This window comes from Electrona antarctica (genome assembly GCF_951216825.1).
Source record: "Electrona antarctica genome assembly, chromosome: 3".
Classification (NCBI taxonomy): domain Eukaryota; kingdom Metazoa; phylum Chordata; class Actinopteri; order Myctophiformes; family Myctophidae; genus Electrona; species Electrona antarctica.
In genome coordinates this window covers 11,544,056-11,567,771 of record NC_136808.1, presented here as the reverse complement: position 1 = coordinate 11,567,771, position 23,716 = coordinate 11,544,056, and the positions used below count along the sequence as shown (strand labels likewise).

The 23,716-nt window shown below is 42.7% G+C and overlaps 1 protein-coding gene across 1 annotated transcript in view; it reads right to left on the bottom strand.

Annotated features, from left to right (window-relative positions):
• The window catches only part of LOC306919635 (CUB and sushi domain-containing protein 1-like), a gene marked incomplete at its 5' end in the record, with an annotated part of 687,041 nt that overhangs the window by 389,313 nt on the left and 274,012 nt on the right, over positions 1–23,716 (bottom strand). The window contains 2 exon segments of the mRNA XM_079496199.1: positions 9,060–9,137; positions 13,139–13,251. Coding sequence (XP_079352325.1) covers positions 9,060–9,137; positions 13,139–13,251 — 191 coding nt within the window.

The following is a 23,716-nucleotide window of genomic DNA, read 5'->3' as shown; positions in this document are numbered from 1 at the left end:
TGTAACGAACTACAAAGAAAGGTAAGAAAGGTAAGAAAGCCTTCTAGCATGGAATTCTCCTTTAATATAGGTCGGATGAAGAACTGAAGGTAATTAAAACCATACCTACAGCATTTTGTTGGATGTTAGAGAATTCTATGAAATTCTCTGCCACAAAAAGCTTGCAAAATAAAATTTCAAGGAAGGAAAAAATATATATTGTCAAGTAGTATTGTGTTGCCCTATAAGAGCAAAGTAACATCCCCAAAAATCTGTTTTAGGTGGTGAGAGGGAGAAACACTTCCGAAAATGTGGGTCAAAGAACAAAAACAAAAACAAAACAAAAAACAGTTTACAAACCGCTGGGTTGGAGAAAAACTTTGCAAACCACTGGCTTATCGAAAAAAGTGCATGGAATAATGTAAAAAGGAAAAAAAAGGAAAACACAGACTTTGAGGGCAAGGTAGATAAATACAAAACTCATTCACTTTGGGAATGGGAAGCACAGAGTACCTTTAAAGCAGTATAGTCATTACTATTGACCAGTGAACCATTAAAAAGAAAGTAAGGTCAGAGAAAGCGAGAGAAATGAGAGACAGATATGCGTGTGCGTGTGCGTGTGCGTGTGCGTGTGTATGTGTGTGTGTGTGTGTGTGTGTGTGTGTGTGTGTGTGTGTGTGCGTGCGCGTGTGTGTGTGTGTGTGTGTCGGGTAAAGAGCCATCAAGCTGCTCTTCAGGCGCTGTGTGGACGAGGAGAGTGTGTGTGAAGTGCATTTTGTTGATATGCATGCACTCCTCTGCTCTCCTCTCTTCGCTTCCCTCTCACATCCTCTCATCATTTCTCTATCTCCGCCTCCCTCTCTCGTGTTCATGGGTCAATAAAGCCAAGAATTAAAAATAAGAAAACGGTATAGGGTCTGCATTTCGATAGTGCCTTTTATCCAACGCTCTATACGGTCAATTACATTCACCATGCACGTACACGTACACACGCACACGCACATGCACACGCACACACTCAATGCAAGGCAACAACCAGCTCATCAAGGGCAATTTTAGGGCTCAAGGAATTCGACGCGGAGCCAAGGCATCATTCGCGGCACCAAAATGTTTGCATAAACATCCTTGATGGAGAAACTCTTATTTGTTTACAAACTAATGCCCAGTGGTCACTTTACCATATCCTCCTGAACTTTGGCCCATGCCGTGTTCCATCTTAGGTCATTCATATTTTGTCACCTTACTCTTCATATCATCATTTTACTCCCTGGCCTACTGCCTGTTTACACAGCATTGTTCATCTTATCCTATTAATGTCATGTCACCATCCACGTGCCTAATCATCTCAGCCCTATATTAATCCTTTATATTAGTTTATCATATTTATATTATAGGTTTTCTGACGCCAGGTTCAGATTTATTGTCTCTATTGGGCTCCATGAGGTCTGCCAACCCCAAATTCACCATACTGTAGTGCTGTTTTGATTTGATTTTACATGCAGCTGCTTCGATATCAGTGTGGCCTTGGCCTAGTGGAAGTGCAGGGAAAGAAAGTGTTATCTTCAGGTTGCCATAGCAACGCCAGCCTATGCGCTCTCCCGACTTCAATGGCCATCAATGTGCGGGACCAAGGAGATGAATTCCACGTCACGACAACATTCTCATAATCTATGTGCTGGACCAATGAGTGCTAGCCAGTAGCCAACCAGCACCACCGTGGGACATTGCGGACATGAACTATCTATTGAGCCAATGAATTGATATCAACAAACTGACGTCAGATTCAGTATTAAGCCTGGAACAGTACTGTGAAGAGGGGTTCAGTTCAGTTCGGATCCATATTGGAACTTTTGATCACTCTAAATTATAATGATGTAACTGTACTATCTGAACTTGCATTACATTTCTCTGTGAATTTAATCTATTACCTACTAAATTAATGTTAAACCTTAAACCTTCCTCTCAGAACTTTATTTGCGTCTGCCTCCAAATTACTCTTTTTAAGGTCTTTCTATTTTTTATAGTACAGTGGCTGTCATTCAGGATTTAAATGGCTATTCACTCATTTTTAAGGTAAAGACAGCACTGTATTTGGGTCTCCCTGCTGACTTATCGAAGGTATTTAAAACTATTACAGTATTCATCTAGGTATCAATTTATATCTATTAATTGGTCTTCGATCCTCCTTTATTTTTATCCATTAATTGGTATCTTCTCGCCGGTTCTATTAATCCTACTGCTAGAGAAACCCTCACAGCCAGCTCAGTAACATCAGTCATTAGACTCCCAATCCACACCTCTCGGGTTCGAATCCCGCTGCCGCACTATTTTTCCAACAACCGCGGACAACTATTATTTTGGCGGATAACGATAAAGTGCAGTTTTAGACCATGACAGAGGGGCGCCGCCTCAAGCGAACTTGAGCCCCGAGAGACACCACCGAGCGTGCTAAAGCGCGCAAGTTGCCGTGTCGAACGTTGCGAAGTTCGCTTGAGCCGACTCAGCCCCGTTCGAGTTGCAGCCCGATATGGACGCAATAGTAAATCCTCGTCCGCCAGAGTACCACAAGTAGGGAGAGTCGCGAGGGGGGGCCGTCACTATTTACTAGTACTGTGACACCAGCACCATTTCCATGCTCGTGAATGTGACACATGACAGAGGCGAAGCCGTTCCGCGTGCGTCACAGAAGGGGACGTTCGGTAGGCCAATCAGAGGCAGGTGGGGGAAGGTTTCGGTATCTTGAATCACGCAGAGCCTCAAGGGGGAGCCGGGGAGCGGACCAGGAAGCTTCCAATTCCTAGACGTGTGTCGAACGAGAGGCACGAAAGGCACGAGTGGCACGAAAGGCACGAGAGGCATGAAAGTAGACAAAATAGCCGACCTGTTAAAGTACTGAAAATAGCAGAGCTACAAGCTCACAACACCTAAAGATGCGTGGCGGTCATGAACTTGTGGATCAGCTATTGTCAGTAAAAAAAAAATGAAACTTGTAATTGTATTAACACATTTGCCCTATGCCCATACAAAAGTGTCTGTATCAGCTACTGCCAGTAAAAAAATAACGTATAACTTTTTTTCATGCCCTATACTTCATCATACAAAAGTGTCGCACAAACGTTGCGATGTGTTGTGAGCATAATGGACTACTAGAGGTCCGGGCCACTACACGGACCTCACATTAACCCATTTTGGGCGGGAACCCCTTTTGGTGTTAGCATTATGTTATGCTTTAGCTATTGAAAAATAGCAGATCTACAAGCTCATAGCGCGCCACCGAGTGGCGCGCTACGAGCTTGTAGATCTGCTATTTTTGAAAAATCGAAGAACCACTGACATAGAAACATAGCTTTTTCAGAAAACTGTCAGGATGTAGAAGACATTTTTAGAATCTGATCTCAGGTCAAAATGGGTTAAGAGTTCGGGCCGGTATACTGTACGGCCCTCGCACCTGAAGTACTTTGCGATAACCCTAACCCTCGCACCTGAAGTACTGTGCGATAACCCTAACCCTCGCACCTGAAGTACTGTGCGATAACCCTAACCCTCGCACCTGAAGTACTGTGTGATAACCCTAACCCTCGCACCTGAAGTACTGTGCGATAACCCTAACCCTCGCACCTGAAGTACTGTGCGATAACCCTAACCCTCGCACCTGAAGTACTGTGCGATAACCCTAACACTGGTGTTGCCAGGGTTATGGCGCTCACAGTAACACCCCTCTATCTCGCTCTCTCTCTCACACACACTGATCGAGCTCTAGGAAAACGGTGCCTAATAACGGTGATCCCTAACCGTCAGTCCAGTCCATATATGGGCATAATGTATGTGCATGCCCACCACAGACAGACCGACATACACTGGCTGCCTGCTCCCCACAACTTGAACTTGAAACAGTACCATATTATTGTACCGAATATAAGATGACTCTGATTATAAGACGGCCCTCATTTTTCAAGACTCATTTGTGTAAAAAGAACATTGAAGACCAAAATAGTCTAGTCCCCGATTATAGTATGACCCCGTTGTGTTTTAAGGATATTTCCTTTGGAAAGAAACAGTCTTATATTCAGCACAAGAGGGTATACAGTGGAATTAGCAAATATTATGTATTGTGTATATGCTTATTAAGAATAAAGGAATCACAAGTTTGCTGTACTGAAGGGAAACGTAAGGTTCAGACTTCAGAGTCAGACAGCGAGAGTCATAGAGTCATATGAGCTCTCTCCAGGGAGAGGCAGAGGTGCCGTACCAATCTTGTTCATTTCCAGTGGCGGCTTTGTGAAATTTACAACCGGTTAATTTTACAATTGATCACATCTTGGAGCGTCTTGTGCGCCCTGGCGTCGTCTTGTTACAAAAGCCCTGGAGAGAGCGCGGATTATGCATCAGACACTCACCGCGTGATGATTCATTACCACGCCGCCGTCGCACGCGTAAAACTATCCGTCTTGATCTTTTGCCATCTTCATAATTATTCCACAGCAGTGCGATGCCGTGCCTATACTGGCAGAGAACAACTCCCCAGTGCGGGCCATCTTGTATATCCCTCCACCACCCATCACTCTCTGTTCGCCCGTCTTGTTGGTCGGTCCATCTGCCCACCTGTCTCCACCCCCCCCCCTCCCTCTCTCTCCTTTCTCGCCTGTCTCTCTTTAAAGCCGAAAGTGTTATTATTACTGTGTCACTCGCCCGTCAAAAAATATTATGCATTGAAAATCGGTCATTTTGGGCTTATAAGTCTGTCTGTCCATCTCATGTCTGTCTGTCTGTCTGTCTGTCTGTCTGTCTGTCTGTCTGTCTGTCTGTCATGGTTAGCTAACACTATATAGGCGAATTATTTGCACGAATAAATCGCGTCGCTATTTCTCCAGTGTGCAATGACCTTAACTGTTAACTTATGCAACCATTACCATATATACCCACTATACGAACGACGAATGACATCTCCATATCCACGTATATTAGGTGGGATTACACAATCAATGGCGCAATTGTGATTCACAAGTGGCTCATCATTCTCTTGGCAGTTAAGACCCTTAATCAGTCCGTCTCTCTATCAAATATAACGTAGGCTAGAGAGACTTGTACAGAAAGTCTCTGTGATTATGATTCATAAGCGCTCCAATCTCTAGACAGGTAAGAACTCATTACCATCAGTCACTGGTTCCCTATAATGATTACAGATTGCAGATTACACATCCTCCTGCCATAGAGCTGTAATATCCCTGCTGGGACACGTACGTGCACGTGGAAGTAGAGAGAGAACCGCTGTTCAAAGACAGGTTTGGGAATGAGAACAGGCTCTGGAATCTACTTTAGGATAGTTTAATGAATGTGGGTCCAATTGGGTGAGAGAGTAAGCTTTGTGTGTGCGTGCGTGTGTGTGTGCGCGTGTGTGTGCGTGCGTGTTTGTCTGTGTTTGTGTGTCTGTCTGTCTGTCTGTGCGTGCGTGCGTGCGTGCGTGCGTGCGTGCGTGCGTGCGTGCGTGCGTGCGTGCGTGCGTGCGTGTGTGCGTGCGTGCGTGCGTGCGTGCGTGCGTGCGTGTGTGCGTGTGTGTGTGTGTGTGTGTGTGTGTGTGTGTGTTTTGGTATACATAACAAGCGTTGGTCCCAGGGTGGGACATTCCACTTACTCTATTTCAGTCTCACCATGAGCAAAAACTCCTAGTGTTTTAATGAGCCTTGCTCCCAGGGTGGGAAACAAAAAAATCATTTAACTTGAAGACTGGAGGAAAAAAAGGGGGAGAAAGAACTAAACTAAACTAAACGGAGCCGAGTCCAGGGCAGTTAAAGTCATTATCCACACTCTCTGACTCGACATGATGATTACAGATAAGCAATGCGGATTATTAACCCATTTTGGGCAGGAACCCCTTTTGGTGTTAGCATTATGTTATGCTTTAGCTATTGAAAAATAGCAGATCTACAAGCTCATAGCGCGCCACCGAGTGGCGCGCTACGAGCTTGTAGGTCTGCTATTTTTGAAAAATAGAAGAACCACTGACATAGAAACAGCTTTTTCAGAAAACTGTCAGGATGTAGAAGACATTTTTAGAATCTGATTTCAGGTCAAAATGGGTTAACATTACAAGTGGGATATGTTACCGGTAAGTTTGGAAATTGAACTCACCCGCGCCGCCCACCAGCGGAGAATATTTCTCATCCCAGGCGAGATTGCGAGCAGCATGCCTGATATGTTTGCCTGCTCTGCACTGATATGAACTCAGGTTGATGAGGCACTTAAACAGGCCATCTCTGAATCTCTAGACATGGCTTTAGCTTTTTTGCAGCTGCGGGTAAATTGCTATTAGACTCGGTTGCATGATGACCGAACAGAGGACAGGATTATAAAAAATAAAATAAAATAAATAAAAATATAGCATTTGAAAATATCTTGTATTTTAGTTGATTACTATTATTTTGTGGCATGGGCATATAACAGAGTATACAGTAGTAGGCTTTACTGCAGTCATAGCAGTGGCCAGATGTAATTATCTAGCTATAGCGACTGTACCGGTAGCTTGTAGATCTTCTCTTTTCAGCAACGGACACCATTATGTGAGTATGAATTAGGCATTATAGGTGATCCTGTTCAATGGTTCAATAAGCTTTTTATCCCACTATGCAATTCATGCATATAGGATTGTGTTTTTTAATCACGGAAATAGGTAAGACTCAGAGGTTTATAGGGGTGCATAATGTATTCTAATTAGATCTAATTGATTGCAGCTATAGGCACCTTTTCAAGACTGCCATGTGAATATCAAACTTTTTAATACTCAATTAACTAACTAAATCAATATGTATTGTCAGACAACTCCCAGACTGGATTGAGGATGTTCTTATTTCAGTTCAAATAAATGGGTAAAGGAATGTACAGTAGCTATACCAAAACAAAATCCAGATGGAATATGTGGTAATCACAGGGATATGAATACATACAAACAACCATCCCATGTGTCGTTAGTTAAACACATGAAAGCCATCCATTTGAAATGGTCACCTGGCACCTGCATGTCATTTGACTGCTGCTTGAGACAGTGTTTCACAAGTTGAGATGTTTGCAACATCACAGGCGAGTTTCAAGTGTGCTGCAAAAGGCTGTCCTATACATGCATGTGAACTCTCCATGAGGCTCTGAAACTTGCTTACAATGTTATCAACCCATAAAATCACCAGCATGTTCTTATATGGACCATGCAATGGAGGCAATATGGACATTTACACATACTGCCTACCCCAAGTAGGCGACTATATAGGACATGCGTACTGCCGCCGAAGTGAAAACATTGTGAAACTGACTTACAACATGGCCGGTTAAGACTGCAGGTTATGGTTAGATTTAGCGTTATGGTTAGTAATAAATAGTAAAAAAGTAATACATCTGAAATAATCATCATCGGCCCCCGACTCCCTCACCCACTCCACCCAGGACTTCTCCCTTAATATTGACGGCTCCCTTGTCACAACCTCCACACGCATCCGCAACCAAGGTGATGTGTTTTAAACTTGTTATATGCATTGTTTTATTGGTTTTATTCTTTTAATTGTTTTTTTTTCTTTTTTCTAATAAAGTTGTCTTTTGTTGTCCCCCCCCTGGCCCCCACACATGTAAAGCGTCTTTGAGTGTCATGAAAAGCACTATATAAATCCCAGATATTATTATTATTATTATTATAATAGTCGGACGCCATGTCAGACAATGGCTGACAACAATGTCAATATGTGGAAATGTCATATACTGGCTGCATTGCATGGTTTTGATAAGGGCTGATGACGGAGATTAAATCACCTGGTAACATCCACACCTGTTTCTTGTTGTTTATTTGGATCCCCATTAGCTACTATACCTTAGCAGGCAGCTACTCTTCCTGGGGTCATTGCTATGCCTCATTGTTCATGCACACATTATAATTGCGACGATATACAAGCACACATACAGAGATATACACAAACACACCCACCAAGACTCTTAATGCACGCACACACGCACACACGCACACACACACACACACACACACACACACACACACACACACACACACACACCCACACACACCCATATAATGTGTTATTTATCTGCCAGCAGATGCTTGGCTGAGTGAGTACTGAGTAAACGAGTAGAATTATTAATGAGGCTTTCATTAAGAAGAAGCTAAATGCAAGGGAACGCTTGAGGTTTGAGGAAGAAGGGCTCTCATGATAATTAAACGCCTATATGTCACAAGTAGTACGTCGTATAGCAACAAATAATGCCTCCACCCTATAAAAGATATTCATTAGCATTGATTTCAATGGAGAGCTTTAGTACCACACGAGCTATGCAAAGTTTTGGTTTGTGCGGATGGACGGACGGACAGACAGACAGACACCCATTAACCCATTTTGGGCGGGAACCCCTTTTGGTGTTTTAAACATTATGTTATAATTTAGCTATTGAAAAATAGCAGATCTACAAGCTCATAGCGCGCCACCGAGTGGCGCGCTACGAGCTTGGAGGATTTAGAAGATTTTTTTTAAATTTTGAGGTCAGGCCTAAATGGGTTAACTGGCACTGAATGTAATCTTCCCAGGGTCCACACAAAAAGAGGCACTCTCACAAACGCATCACAAACGCCCCCAACATGCAACGATACATTTCAACAGCGATATACGACACATGGTTGATGATACGATACATGGACGATATTCGTTCATTATGGTGATACGATATGATACGATCCAATGATGAGCAAAGAAATTAAATCTGTGAATCTGTGTGATGTGGATAGTGCAAGTTTTTTAAGGGAACATTTTATGAATAGGCCTATCTGCAATGGACAAGTAATTAAACCCCTCTTTTTCTTTTTTTCTTCTTAAAAATTGTTAACTCACAAGTATTTCGTATTGACACAATCGATTATTTGCATTGCAAAACGATTCAATATACGATACAAAGTGAAACGATCCATTTCGATATACTTTGACTCTTGAAATTAAAATAGATTTTTCGATGCAATTGCTATATCGTTACACCGATTTTGTATAGACACTCTCACTCTCTGACTCATTCTGACACATAAACGATGGGTGTTAACTTACAGACTGCATTTTTGTGGCTCGAGTCTTTACTGGGCATCATCTTCACTCCTCTGGACTTCAGCTCTATCGCTTTCTTTACTGTAGAGGTAGAGAGAGGTAGAGAGAGACAGAGAGAGAGAGAGAGAGAGAGAGAGAGAGAGAGAGAGAGAGACAGAGACAGAGACAGAGACAGAGACAGAGAGAGAGAAAGTCAATTTAGCTATAACAGTTGAAAGCATGTGTATTAATGCAGTCCAGAGAATACACCATGCTGCCTGCTCTGTGTGAAGGAGGAGGAGAAAAAGCAATGAATCAAAAGTAGGTTTGAGGGTTCAGCGTGATGGGAGAGGAGCGGAGAGACCTGGAGAGGAGAAGAGCTATAGGACAAACACGCAGCAAAGAGACGAGAGAAGGAGAAAAGGGGGGGATAGAGGAGCTGCGTGAGGGGCCAGGGGGGCATCATTAGAATGCATTACTTTTTTCCCCCCGTTTTTTTGCAGCAGCATCACAGAGACTTTGTTTTATGTCACAACCCAACAACAATCCACAGAGAAATACATTTGGCAGGAGCAGTATATCACATACTGTACATTACCGTCTGTGTCACGTAGGGCATTAAGCAACTAGTCGACTAGTTTACTAGTCGACTAGTAAATCCACTAGTCAACCTTGTTGGTACTAGTTGACTAGTTGATAAGAAAAAGGAAAAAAAATATTTTTTACATAATAGGTAGTTAAACAACTAGGCAACTAGTCAACTAGTAAAAATGACTAGAAGTGAATGCGTGTCACGCGCGCACGCACACACACGCATGCACGCACGCACGCACGCACGCACGCGCACGCACGCACACGCACATTGCACGCACACGCACACTGCACGCACACGCACACACACACACACACACACACTCTCACTCTCTAATGGTCTTTGAAGTAAGAACTGATTTAGGGCCAAAACTCCAGTCCCACAGAGGGAAGGAAGGCAGAATGATCGAGGCAGAGAAGGGGAAAGTACGGGAAGGGAAGGAGAGAGAGAGAGAGACAGATCTGGACATCTCCCAGTATGCTCTCGGCTGGCAACAGCCAATTAAATATGCGCTGCCACGTGGAAACTAATATGTTCGTTAATATGCTAATTAAGTCATGCAGCCAGCCAATTAGGTGCCAGGAGAGGTCTTGCGTGACAGGTGAAGAAAAACCTTGAGGTATATCTCTAAAAGGAAGGTGACATTTACACTGTTATTGTGTCCAAGTTGAGAATAAATAATCAAATGTGTCCATAACGATAGTCGATTATCATTTCAACTCTTTATTGTCCTACGCATTTTCCGACAACGGCATCAGCTGCGGCACACCCGTGGCATGCGGTAGCGTTTTTCGGCGGCATCAGTCCGACACTCTACCCCAAACCCTTACCCTAACCCTAATCGCAAGCACAACGCAACGCATATGGCATCACCCGCGGCAGTGTTTCTCAGCGGCATCAGTCCGACACTCTACCCCCCCATCAACAAAGATGGCAAAAGCAAACATTCTTTGTTCTGTACTTATACATACAATTGTATGATACAAAACACTAGTCCTTAAACCAGAAACCTAACCACAAGCACGACGCAACGCATGTCGGACGAACGCACTGCCGTGAGCGGCAGTCGAGTGTCATAATCCCCCCAGTTTCCTCGGCATGCCGCCCCTTCTCCCAGCAGCGCCGTGGCTGTTACCGGCAGTTTACCGGCAGTTTACCGGCAGTTTACCGGCAGTTTACCGGCAGTTTACCGGCAGTTTCAGCGTCTGGAATGCGGCTGCCGAACAGATCAACAGTGCAGCTGTCTTTTTTTTCCTAATGTACATTAGATAATTGTCACCCAATTATCTAATGTAATCCTGGGCGCTACACTTCCTCTGCCAACCTGGGGGGGCAGTGGACTGAACTCATGCTTCCTTCTATGCATGAGGGGTCCAAGCTGCTTCTTTTGACCTGACAGGGGAGAGTTTCCCCGGCCGGACGTAGCACGTGGAAGGAACACGTTATTCTGACCAGTTCCTTTCCCCTCCATCAGGCGCCCCGGCTGGCCAGGGGGAGGTTGTTTAGAGACCAGGCTTACTGCATGTTTTTTGTGAGGCACGGGGGGGGGGGGGGGGGGGGACATGCCAACTCCACACAGAAAGGCCCTTTCGCCAACCCCGCCTCGGGTATGGGCAGGAGGTGATGCGGAGGAGAGAACACACAGTGTTACACACTTCAGCACCATGGATAGCTCCTACACAGTGTTACTGCAGCACCATGGGTAGCTCCTACAGTGTTACACACTGCAGCACCATGGATAGCTCCTACACAGTGTCACTGCAGCACCATGGATAGCTCCTACAGTGTTACTGCAGCACCATGGATAGCTCCTACAGTGTTACTGCAGCACCATGGATAGCTACTGCAGCACCATGGATAGCTCCTACAGTGTTACTGCAGCACCATGGATAGCTCCTACAGTGTTACTGCAGCACCATGGATAGCTCCTACACAGTGTTACTGCAGCACCATGGATAGCTCCTACAGTGTTACTGCAGCACCATGGATAGCTCCTACAGTGTTACTGCAGCACCATGGATAGCTCCTACACAGTGTTACTGCAGCACCATGGATAGCTCCTACACAGTGTGTTACTGCAGCACCATGGATAGCTCCTACAGTGTTACTTCAGCACCATGGATAGCTCCTACAGTGTTACTTCAACACCATGTATAGCTCCTACAGTGTTATTTCAGCACCATGGATAGCTCCTACACAGTGTTTATTCAGCACCATGGATAGCTCCTACACAGTGTTTATTCAGCACCATGGATAGCTCCTACACAGTGTTTATTCAGCACCATGGATAGCTCCTATACACTATAAAATGCTATCTAAGTTACATAAGTTTAGCCTTTGCTATCAAGATAGAGGCTGAAGAGGTGAGTTTTCAGACGACACTTACCAGTAAGTTAAGTGCACTGGTGCTGGTCAGTGGTCAGAGTCATTTGTAACCACCTCTCTTTACTCTCCCACCAAAAACTACTTATCTACCCAACTTCAATCTGTCACCACTCAACAGTACTTGAGGTCTCTAAAAGTTGTTATCTGAAACCGTGAGACCTGAGCTAACACGCTTCGTAGAACTGACCGATCGCAAGACCTCCACTTTCATTCACCACTTTCACACACTTCACCACACTAAGCCCTTTTTCTTCTATTGCACTATAGGATTCAGTCCTGTGTCTCTGAGCCAGTAAGCTCTTCCCCATATTCTCCTCCGTCCTTAAACTCTCATTTATCCATCTTCTCTCACATTTTATCCATTTATCCCAAACAGTCAGAATTCAAGATGGCCAGTTCCGTTGAAAAGACATTTCTCACAGTCCCAGAGGCACTTCATTCATGCTGCCCCATGCTCCTCCGAATTCCTCATTCTTATCGACCTATGCACAGCATTTGACACAGTCAACAACCAGTTCATTCTCAACACCATTTCTGACCTTGGGTGGTACTGTTACAGTACCAAGGTGGTACAGTACCTGACTAGTCAGACCTAGTCAGACCTAGCTGGTATCATGGAAAGGTTTGCTTTAATCTTCCCGTAGACTCTTGACCAGGGTTCCATGAAGGGGTCTGTACTTGAACCCTGTTATTTTCCTCCTGTACACCAGATCACATGGCTCTGTGTGTTATTTTTATGGCACTCAACTATTTTCCTATTTTCCTACTTCCCCCGTTGCCAACATTGATTAAAGCCTGCATTGCTGTATGCCATGGCTGACATCACACAGTAGATGTCTTCCCCGCCACCTCAAGCTCAACGCACGCGAGACTGAGCTTCTCTTCTTCCATGGAAAATCCTGCCCCATTGCTGGACCTTTCTGTTTACATCGTCAACACCCTGGAGGCTCTTGTGTTCCAAAAGACAAGCACGTGGAGTGATCCTGGACACTCCAAACATCCTATCAACTCTCTCCCTTTTGATTCCCCAACTGTGCCCTCATTCAGGACTGTGGAGAGAGAGAGAGAGAGAGAGAGAGAGAGAGAGAGAGAGAGAGAGAGAGAGAGAGAGAGAGAGAGACTGTACCTTGGTACTGAGCACTGAATCCTTTCCTACGATGGTTGCTATCAGAGGTGAAATGTAGACGCAGCCAATTCTTATTGGATATCACCGGGGAGGGCAGGGTTGTACCAGTTAACCTGAAAAGAAACACAAAATAAATACATGTTAATTAAACACCATTCCAGTAGTTTCTTTCCTACTTTTAATGTGCAGGTGGTCTGTTGTATGCCTTGTTAATTCATGGGAAGAAAGGACCCAACTTATAATGTTGCAAATATGTGGTGAGCATGAAAATCGAATATGCTTCCCTAAATGTCAGTTTTGTTTATTTTTGTGTCCTTTTTGTGTCATTTTGACATAGCACCTTGAGTTTAAAACTTGATGAAAGGAAAACTCTTCTACTTTGTTATTGAGGCGACAAAAGGACCAAATTCAAAATGTTGCAAATATGTGGCGTGCATGAAAGTGAAATATACTTCCCTGAATGTCAGTTTTGTTTATTTGTCATCTTGACATGTTGCCGTGAGAGTTTAAAACTTAATGAAAGGAAATATCATCCCATCATATTTTGACACATTGTCGAGGGTAACCTTTCATGAATTGTACCAGGGTTATTGAACCTGACGGAATACAGAGCATGTCACCTCAATGCTGTCCGTGACGGTCCTAACATTAAGCTTACACCAAACCGAAATCCTCAGGTTCTTCATAAACAAACACAGCTAAAAACAAGCTTAGTCTTTTGATCTGTCAGACATTGCCAAGGTTGAAGAAATTCTTCTGTAAAGGTTTTTGGTCCTTTCAAGATGGGCAGCGACTGACGTGCCTAGTAATTCATTTGTAATGAGAGCCTTGCGTTTATTTTGGATGCATGGAGAAGTTGAGGGGCGATCATATTCATGGGCAGACCTGTTGTGGATCCAGGCGACAGCGCCTGTCGTCACCCGCTCCACATCTGAAATACTCGTAAAACGAAACCGTCACATACTTAAAAAATAAATAAAAGCTTAGATAGTGAAACCAAAACTAAAAATCCAAATGCAAGAAGTTGACAATGTTTCATCACTGTTTACCATACAACACATGTTGGGGGTTTACCATGGATTATGAATCCTAATAATTGCCGTTACTGTATATAACAAGACTAAAGAGCAGGGACATGCAGAGAGTGTTAGAGAATGAGGCAGGGGCTGAAATCCCGTAAGAGGGCACTTTTGGACAACAATGCGTCGCGCTGCGACGCGTTATGAGCTTGCAGATCAGCTATTTTCGGGGCGCAACCCAGCACTCTTTATCTACTGGAGATGCGGCGTGTATACGGCATGGATTTTGAAACTAATTTGTTCAACACAAAATGCTGCGTTCAAGTTCAGGAGACTTTGGAAAAAAGCAATTCTCCTGAATGCTGCCTTCCGGTATGGCATGGAAAGGAGGGGGCATTTGCATTTCTTCCACCACAGTAAATGCTGCATTCGTGGTCTGGAAAGGGCGGTTGTTTTACAGACGGGTAAAAGGGCAGGGACTGAAGCCCCCTTTGATGTCTATGTGTGTACGTCCCTGCTAAAGAGAATAAAAGCAGCCCCTGAAGTCAGTGCTGCTTCTACACTGAATTCACTTATCTTTTTGCGCAGTGAGTGACAGGTATGACTGAGTGACAGCCATGATGATGAGCGAGTTGTGATCCAGCCAGAGCTCTTGCCGCTCAAGCAACTCTTCCTGGCAGGAGAGCGTAAAGTCAAGGAGGAGAAGAATATAGAGACTCAATTGCTTTTGTCTGGCAGCTTGTTTGTAAATGACTTAAGTTGTATGCATTTATCATTGTACAGCACAGCGTGGTTCTATTGGTCTGCCACTCTGTCTTACAGTACCTCACAGCAACAGCGGAAAGTTGAACTTTTCTCAACTTTGCCGTTCTGCCATTTTACTATAGCTCCGCCTCCTGCTGCCGTGGAGAAAGCGGCAGTCGCCATATACAATTTACAATTTAGGCATTTAGCAGACGCTCTTAATCCAGAGCGACTTACATTAGGCAAGAACAAAAGTATGGGAATACATCACATATATAAAAATCATTTATCAAGAAACATGCGTAAGCTAAGAACAATTAGAACATGACACTATACATATTAACTATACATATATACTATACTATACATATGTACTATGATGTGCTATGACTACATACAATGCAATTATTGTGCTGTCTACATGACATGCTATAAGCTGTTTCAAATGCTATCTAAGTCTAAAAAGTGCTATCTAAGGGGGTAGGATAAGTGCTATGGGCCATGATGGAGTCTGAAAAGGTGGGTCTTCAGACTACGGCGGAAGATTGGGAGTGATGCTGCAGTTCTGATTGCAACGGGGAGTGCATTCCACAGTTTTGGGGCCAGAAGGGATATAGCATTGAAGCTTTACTGCTTTCTCGGAATGTTCCAGAGGAATGCCACTGCTGGTGTGAAATATGACCTCAACTGGAAATTTGCCAAGGCATTTGCATTGGGACACCCAAACTAGCCCATGTAGGCCTGACGTCGAAAAGTCTTCTGAAAGAATATATATTCAAAGATTTGTGCCGCATTTGCACGATTTTTCAAAAAATAGCAGACCTACAAGCTCATAGCGCGCCACCGAGTGGCGCGCTATGAGCTTGTAGGTCTGCTATTTTTCAATAGCTAAAGTATAACACAATGCTTAGTTAAAACACCAAAAGGGGTTCCCATCCCAGAATGGACTAGCAGGGCTATGCAGAGTCTGAAGGAGAACACAAATTCTCGGACAAACCATTTGGTAGTTTTTAGACGTCTTATTTGAGAGTAAAATTATGCAAGTTGATATTTTGGCCTGAGCGTGGCAGTAGAGAATAGGTCATGGGGTCACTCATGTTCATTATGCAAGCAAGTTTCCTGCATGGCAATTTTCCCATTCGATCCTGAGATAACTTATATGTGGCCTACACGTGGCACTATAGGGCAAAGGCATAGGTTCAGCATTTTGTGGCATATAGGCCTATATATATGGAGTAAAATTTGTATTTAGACCTGAGGCCGATTCTAAAAAAAAAAAATCTTCTAAATGTTTCTACGTCAGTGGTTCTCAAACTATTTCATTATTCCAATTACGTTATGTTATGTATGTTGTTCCAGGGACCCCCCAAAAGCAAAGATTTGACTTAAAAATGTTCGCGCTGAAAGAATACAGTATATATTCAAAGATTTGCACCACCTTTTCAAGATTTTTCAAAAATAGAAGATCTACAAGCTCTTAGCTTGTACATCTGCTATTTTTCAATATCTAAAGTATAACATAATGCTTAAAACACCAAAAGGGGTTCCGGATCCTGTGCACATTTTTCCCTTTGGGGTGGGTTTGGTGTATGGTGGAATTCTCGTATCTGACTTTTGTATTGTGAATCTGTTAATGTTAATGTAATGAGTGTTACGAATCATGTTCTGTTGTAAGTAGGATAGGCATTTATAAGCTTTCAGCTTCTGCCTATTCCTTTTGATCATCTTCATGTTTTTGTTTTGTAACAGCTTCCATTCATTGTTGTAAATATTGTATTTGAAACTGAAGGATGATCAAATTAAAATTAAAACTAAACTAAACTAAACTAAACTAAACTAAACTAAACTAAACTAAACTAAACTAAACTAAACTAAACTAAACTAAACTAAACTAAACTAAACTAAACTAAACTGCTCTCATGACAATGTAAGTTACTGTAGGTCCTGTGCGTGCGTGTGCCCCACAATACCATACGGTTGCAGTTACCATCCAGTCAGAGCCTTAAGGCTCTATCATCATGAGTAAGGCTGGGACCGAAGGACACTCTATCTCAGAGATTAAAATAGGGTGCATTTTGCATGCCAAAACGCAGTTTATAGTTAAGGGACGCAATAAAACAACGACCTCTGCATCCACGGTATGCACTACTGTACTACTGTACTGTTTTTTATTCTAGTTTATTTTGCTAGCTTTAGTTATAATAATCATTTCTTCTTCTGTTTTCTACATGCATATAACCACATTATAACCATATAAAATGAAATGGGAGTTAAATGCTGCAATTTGTAAAAATGGCAAAAGATGACTCCTAACGTCGTTGAAGTGGGACTCATAAAATGTCCCTGGGACTCACCTAAAAGACCATCCCTGCATCCCGGGACTCATTACATTGAAAACCTATTTACATCACTGTATCTGTCTGTGTGCAGTGAAAAGGGGAGGGGCCGTTGCAAGCCTGGGAAACGAACAGATCTTCAAGCAAAATTGAGACATATTTTGCGTCACAGCAAATAGATCATTTCTCAAGGAAAGGACGGTGCAATAAGTATATTATCGTAAAAATACAGACTAGTAATTATACAACGCATTAAGAAAAAATAAAAAAGAAGAAAGAAGAAACGTGAAAGCATTACACCGGGGCTCCACCGGACACGTTGCGTCTCCGTCGCGTGCGTCAAAAAACGAACCGGGGCAATTTTAATGCAGTCACGCAACGCAACGTGGGCAGTGGAGCCACCCTTCATTGATTAAAAAGGGAACATTCCCTGACGGTGACGGAGACGCAACGCTGACGCGCCCGGTGGAGCCCCGGTGTTACATGTAGTGCGATGGATTTCCTATGGCAGAGGTGAGCAACTTTGACAATGGCGAGGGCCACTACATTTCCACACTCACTCCAGGGGGCCACATTGCATATTACTGTCCTAACAAAAATAGCCGATCTACAAGCTATTTTGATGCTATTTTTTGCTGTTAACTTTATGAACAAAATACAAATACATTGGATGTAAAAAAAAAGACAATAACATTTTAATACTACTCATTATTACTAATTTATAAGTAATTAAAGCGGGTCATGTTTGCATGCATGTTTGGAATTGTAACAGCTGAAATCAATAGTATAATCAGTATTCCGATTTTCACATTATTCGAAGAGACACGGATAAACGACGTGCACACCTGATATAATTAGTGTGGCAGGATGTGTCTTTATGGAGAGGTTTTACTTCATTCTATTTGCAGCATTATACAAAAGGCGGTGATGTCAGGTAAGCTAGCTATAGGGTTCGCTTAACCCATTTTGGGCGGGAACCCCTTTTGGTGTTCTAAACATTGTTATAATTGAGCTATTGAAAAATAGCAGATCTACAAGCTCATAGCGCGCCACCGAGTGGCGCGCTACGAGCTTGTAGGTCTGCTATTTTTGAAAAATCGTGAAAATATTTATTTCAGAATACTGGAGGATTTAGAAGAAACTTTTTAAATTCCGAGGTCAGGCCTGAATGGGTTAAGGGTAATAGCTTACATATCATACAAACTAAACTAACCTTGACAGTATAGGTTTTGGGAAGAGAATGACGTATGCCCTGCTCCCCGTAAATACCTTTGGAGAGCCCCAGAGCACGGGGCTTCACCCGTAACCCCAGTGGGGTTGCTCGGTTGCCAGTAGTAGAAGACTGTGGTTGTACAGGGCAGCTCCCAGGTGAGAACGAGTGTAATTGAATGAATGTGAAAGCGAGGGCTTTGCAGCCACGAAAATACATGCTCAGCATCCCGTCCCTTGGCAAATAAAGGTTAAACATTGATTTCACAGGTCTGTTTGAAAATAATCCAACAAAAAAGCAATAACTGTCATGAGTATAAATTCCATAAGCTATACGTATACAGGGTGGGGGTAAAGACAGGCAGGGGAAAAGGCATCTTAATAGTGATACGAAAGCTTTGGGAAATTGATAAAGTGTCCATGATATTCAAGCTCCCTCAGCGAATAACAACATAACTATCTCCTCTAGTCTCCAAGCCATTTTGTTTGTTGTGTTAGATGTGTTTCTGCTCAGTTGACGCAGGAACAATTGCGATCATACAGCGGAAGTAAGAGGTCTCTTCTGATAGCTCTGTTTTCCGCTTATTGACACAGACAAGTTGGTGCATGAAAAATCCATTTAGATGAGACTAGGGGGAGACGACAACACAGGATGAGGGCGGAGGGAAGCCGAGCAGTACCGGAGAAAAGACACAATACAACAAGCAAAGCAACGGGCGGGAGCGGAATATAGATAACACGATGAGGGGTGAAAGAAGTGTAAAGAACCCAGAGCAGGTCACGCAAGTCGAGGCGAGGAACGGCTCGAGTGTGGGGAGTTGACGTGACTTCAAGGCGTAAAATCCCTGATTGTTAATTTAAACTCAAGAGAGCGTACGAATGTAACCGAATGGACCCGTATTCGTTTACGTCTGAACGCCGTCTGAGTTACAAACAGACACATTTAGGAGGATTTCGGGATGATGAGTTGGTCTCCCATGGTCTTACATCAGACCCAGCTGCTCTCACATACTGTTACCAATGGCAATGGTAGAAATCTAGAGTGAAATGGTGCAGTGTGACAAAGGAAATGATGTAACGTTACTGGCAGCATTGGAGCCAACAACCTTCCGTCACTTGATCGACTAGAGTCAGTGGAACTAGCTGTCGCAGGTATACTGTTTATATTTATAATGTATAACTTTGAGTATTAAAAGTGGATTTTAATAAAACAAAACCATGATCATCAGGTTACTATGATTATACTAGGAGAAATATTTTATTTAAGTACAGAAAAGTGTTAAAATGTTTTTTTATGTGGCCACACCCACCGGTTCATTTAGTATGCCTGGTTTGCCTGGTGGGTGGTGATGGGTAGTGATCCACCTGAACTGAAGCCGCACCCACAGCTGTTGTTGTATGATAAAGGGGGAGGGGATAGGGGAGTGGATGATATTGTGATGTCACTATAGCACTGTCATTTATATTGGGCCTTTTGACCTGGGCCTCGATTGGGCCTTTTGAGAAACCAAGAATACACATGGGAAGACATATTTCAATTTCTAACCACACCTGGGGCTCTATTAGAGTAATGGTAACTCCATAGACACAAAACAGAAAACATCACAGCACTCCATCTTTAAACAATATTGCAGTGTGAGCATAATATATAATATATTATGTTAAAGTATATTAAAACAGAATCCTTGATTTGGTTCATCCTATTATAAGGATAAGCTGTAGTGTTTTCAAACATGGGGGAAATTTATTATATTAGACTTGACTGCTTCAATGATGTATTTACAAGACAAAACATTGGTCAGATGTTGGTCAGTTGATTCAAATGTTGCTGCTCAAGTCCTAATACCAATAAATGGAATCATATCACTCCCAGTTCTCAGACCTTTACACTGGCTCCCTCCCTGTCAGTTCCCAGACCTTTACACTGGCTCCCTCTCTGTCAGTTCCCAGACCTTTACACTGGCTCCCTCTCTGTCAGTTCTCAGACCTTTACACTGGCTCCCTCTCTGTCAGTTCCCAGACCTTTACACTGGCTCTCTCCCTGTCAGTTCCCAGACCTTTACACTGGCTCCCTCCCTGTCAGTTCCCAGACCTTTACACTGGCTCCCTCTCTGTCAGTTCCCAGACCTTTACACTGGCTCCCTCTCTGTCAGTTCTCAGACCTTTACACTGGCTCCCTCTCTGTCAGTTCTCAGACCTTTACACTGGCTCCCTCTCTGTCAAATAACTGATCTCAAAACATCAAAAGTTGAGACTTGAGACTCCTCAGGTCATCTGGGACAGGTCTACAGGACCACCAGTGGTCCTTCAGGGGGTTCCAAGTGGTCCCCATGCAGCTAAATGGTAGCCAAATGTACCCTTATTAGATCTTAGATTAGATCTCTTGAGAGCTTAATATGAAAACAAATGACACTTTCAATAGTTACATTATTGTTAAACATCTGTATCAGTTAACCCATTTAGGCCTGACCTCAAAATTTAAAAAAAATCTTCTAAATCCTCCAGTTTTCTGAAATAAATATTTTCACGATTTTTCAAAAATAGCAGACCTACAAGCTCGTAGCACGCTATGAGCTTGTAGAGCACCAAGGCCCACCCCCGCTCGATCATGATTGGTGGCTCAGGTGGCCCAGCCGTCATCCAATCAGGATAGAGAGGGGCCCTCTATCCTGATTGGATGACGGCTGGGCCACCTAGCCAAAAACGAAACATACGGTTTTTTGACCCCAGGTGTTAACTGGGGACAGGGAGGAACTCCTTATATGGTCAGCACACTCTATAGTAGGGAGGATTATCACAACAAAAAGGAGTGATATTTGAATTAGGTGAAATCACTGAATATACTTTTAATTTAGTCTAGATAATGTATGAACAAAAATTACATTTTGATAAAGGTTTGCCTGTTATATCTCTCCTTATGGTACTACATAAATACAGCATGGAAATGAACAAATTAAGTCTTGGGTCTGAGAGGCTAAATGTCATCAAAATGGAGGTCCGTACGTGGCTCAAATGCTGAATAAATAATAGGCGTTGATATGAAAAGGGTTGAAAACCCACTGTTCTAAAGCAAGTGTCAGAACTAAAGACTCAGTGTTCAGTATGCAGCACAACAAACTCTGCAAGAACTTTCTGCTTGACACCACCGCCTTTCACCTTTCCTTTTATCCATTTCTTATGCATTGTAATTTCATTCAATTATAATTCTGATTTATTTTAACTTCTTACTTTTAATATTCAAAAGTCATTTTTTACTTCTGTTGCAGTGTCGCATGCACTGTGTCTTAACCCATTTAGGCCTGACGTCGAATAAAATAAAATAAAAAGTCTTCTGAAAGAATATATATTCAAAGATTTGTGCCGCATTTTCACGATTTTTCAAAAATAGCAGACCTACAAGCTCGTAGCGCGCCACTCGGTGGCGCGCTATGAGCTTGTAGATCTGCTATTTTTCAATAGCTAACTTATAACATAATGTTTAAAACACCAAAAGGGGTTCCCGCCCAAAATGGGTTAATGTTTTGTGTAAGAGCTTGCAATTCCCTTGTTTAAATTTGCTATACAAATGAACTCGCCTCGTCTAGAGACACTTCCTTTTGCTTTGAAATGAAGTTGAATATTTATGCTAAAGAGGGTAGTAGTGCATTCTGTTTCGTTTTTTGCTGCACTTTGGGTTTTCTCCTAAATAATGTAGTTATTTCATATTTCATTAGTTTATACGTGTGGCTGCAGCATCATGAGATGCATGCTGGTAAGTAAGGCACACGCATTTGCTACTGACCCACTTTCCAAGGCCACTGGCAAGGTTACGCATTCCTCCCTAATATAGGACAAACAAAACCACACGTGCTTCAGTGTTTCATTGAAAATATGAAAGGCCTCGGCGTGCGCTACATTACCTTATCTTGTTGTTCATTTACAGCACCGCCACGCCAGATTACTGATCAAACGGCACGTAATTAACCACATTGACAATAGATAAGGTTAATGGTGAACCAGGGAAACCTTGTTGTCAAATTCTGATAACCTACTAACCTAGTGGTCCTCATTAACTGAGCATTACAAGGCTTAAGACACTTTTTAAACCTTGGCAGGTTGACTAAGAACATTATTATTATTGAGGGCATGTTTGTTTTTAGTCAAACATTAAATGCCATTAACAATAAAGAGAGTTTAATGTTTGTTTTGTCTGTGTTTGTTTTACATCATTACATCACCTAATCATAGCAACATGAGATAGACTTTAATATATTAGTGCCCCTCACTTCACACGGGTGTGATATATTTAGCCTATAGCAACAATCTACTGTAGGAGAATAGCTGACAGGGGAGGTAGCAGCATACACAGTGGTGGAAAAAAGTACTCAAATGTTTTACTAAATTAAAAGTATCAAATACTGCAATGTAGAGATACTCCATTACATTAAGTTAAAGTCCGGAATTAAAAATGTAGCCTACTTGAGTAAAAGTACAAAAGTATTGGCATCAAAATGTACTTAAAGTACCAAAAAGTAGAAAGTACTCATTGTGCAGAATGTCTCATTTCAAGTTTTCAAATGTATACAAATATTTTGAAAATAGCAGATCTACGAGCTCACAATGTGTCGCATCGTGACGCATTGTGAGCTTGTAGATTTGTGAGCTTGAAGATTTTCAAATAGCCGAAATGTATAGGTCTGAAGTGATTGATCCAAATGTACAAACTAGTAACTAAACCTGTCAAATAAATGTAGTGGAGAAAAACATTTGGAACGGAGATGTACATGTAGTGGAGTAGAAGTAAAATGATTGGGAATTGGAAATACTCAAGTAAATTACAAATACCTCAAACTTGTACTTAAGGGTAAATGTACTTATTTTTTCCTCCAGTGGTGGGCACGGTACATAAACACAGTCACACTGAGGATGTGCTCAGAGCAACACTTTTTCCCCTACTCATTTCACAACCCAACTCAAGCGTGCCAGTGGAAGTGCAAAGAGCTTGTTTCCCTGCTCACTGAATGAACAGCGCCAGGTACAGTAAACCATTGCTGCTATATGGAATATATATATGGTTCCTTTAGCAAAATTGATGATTTGGAAAGGAAACTATTCAGCGACGCCTCCAGAAGATCGTGACTGGGGGTGCTATGGGGGTGATAGCCTCGGAAACCCGGACGTTTTTTTTTCCATGGAGAAAAAAAAAGTCTGGGTCCGAGTCCACTTCAATTCGGCATAGAGTAGCGCAAACATCTCTCACTCTCTGCTGATTTCTGATCGTCTGCACCTTT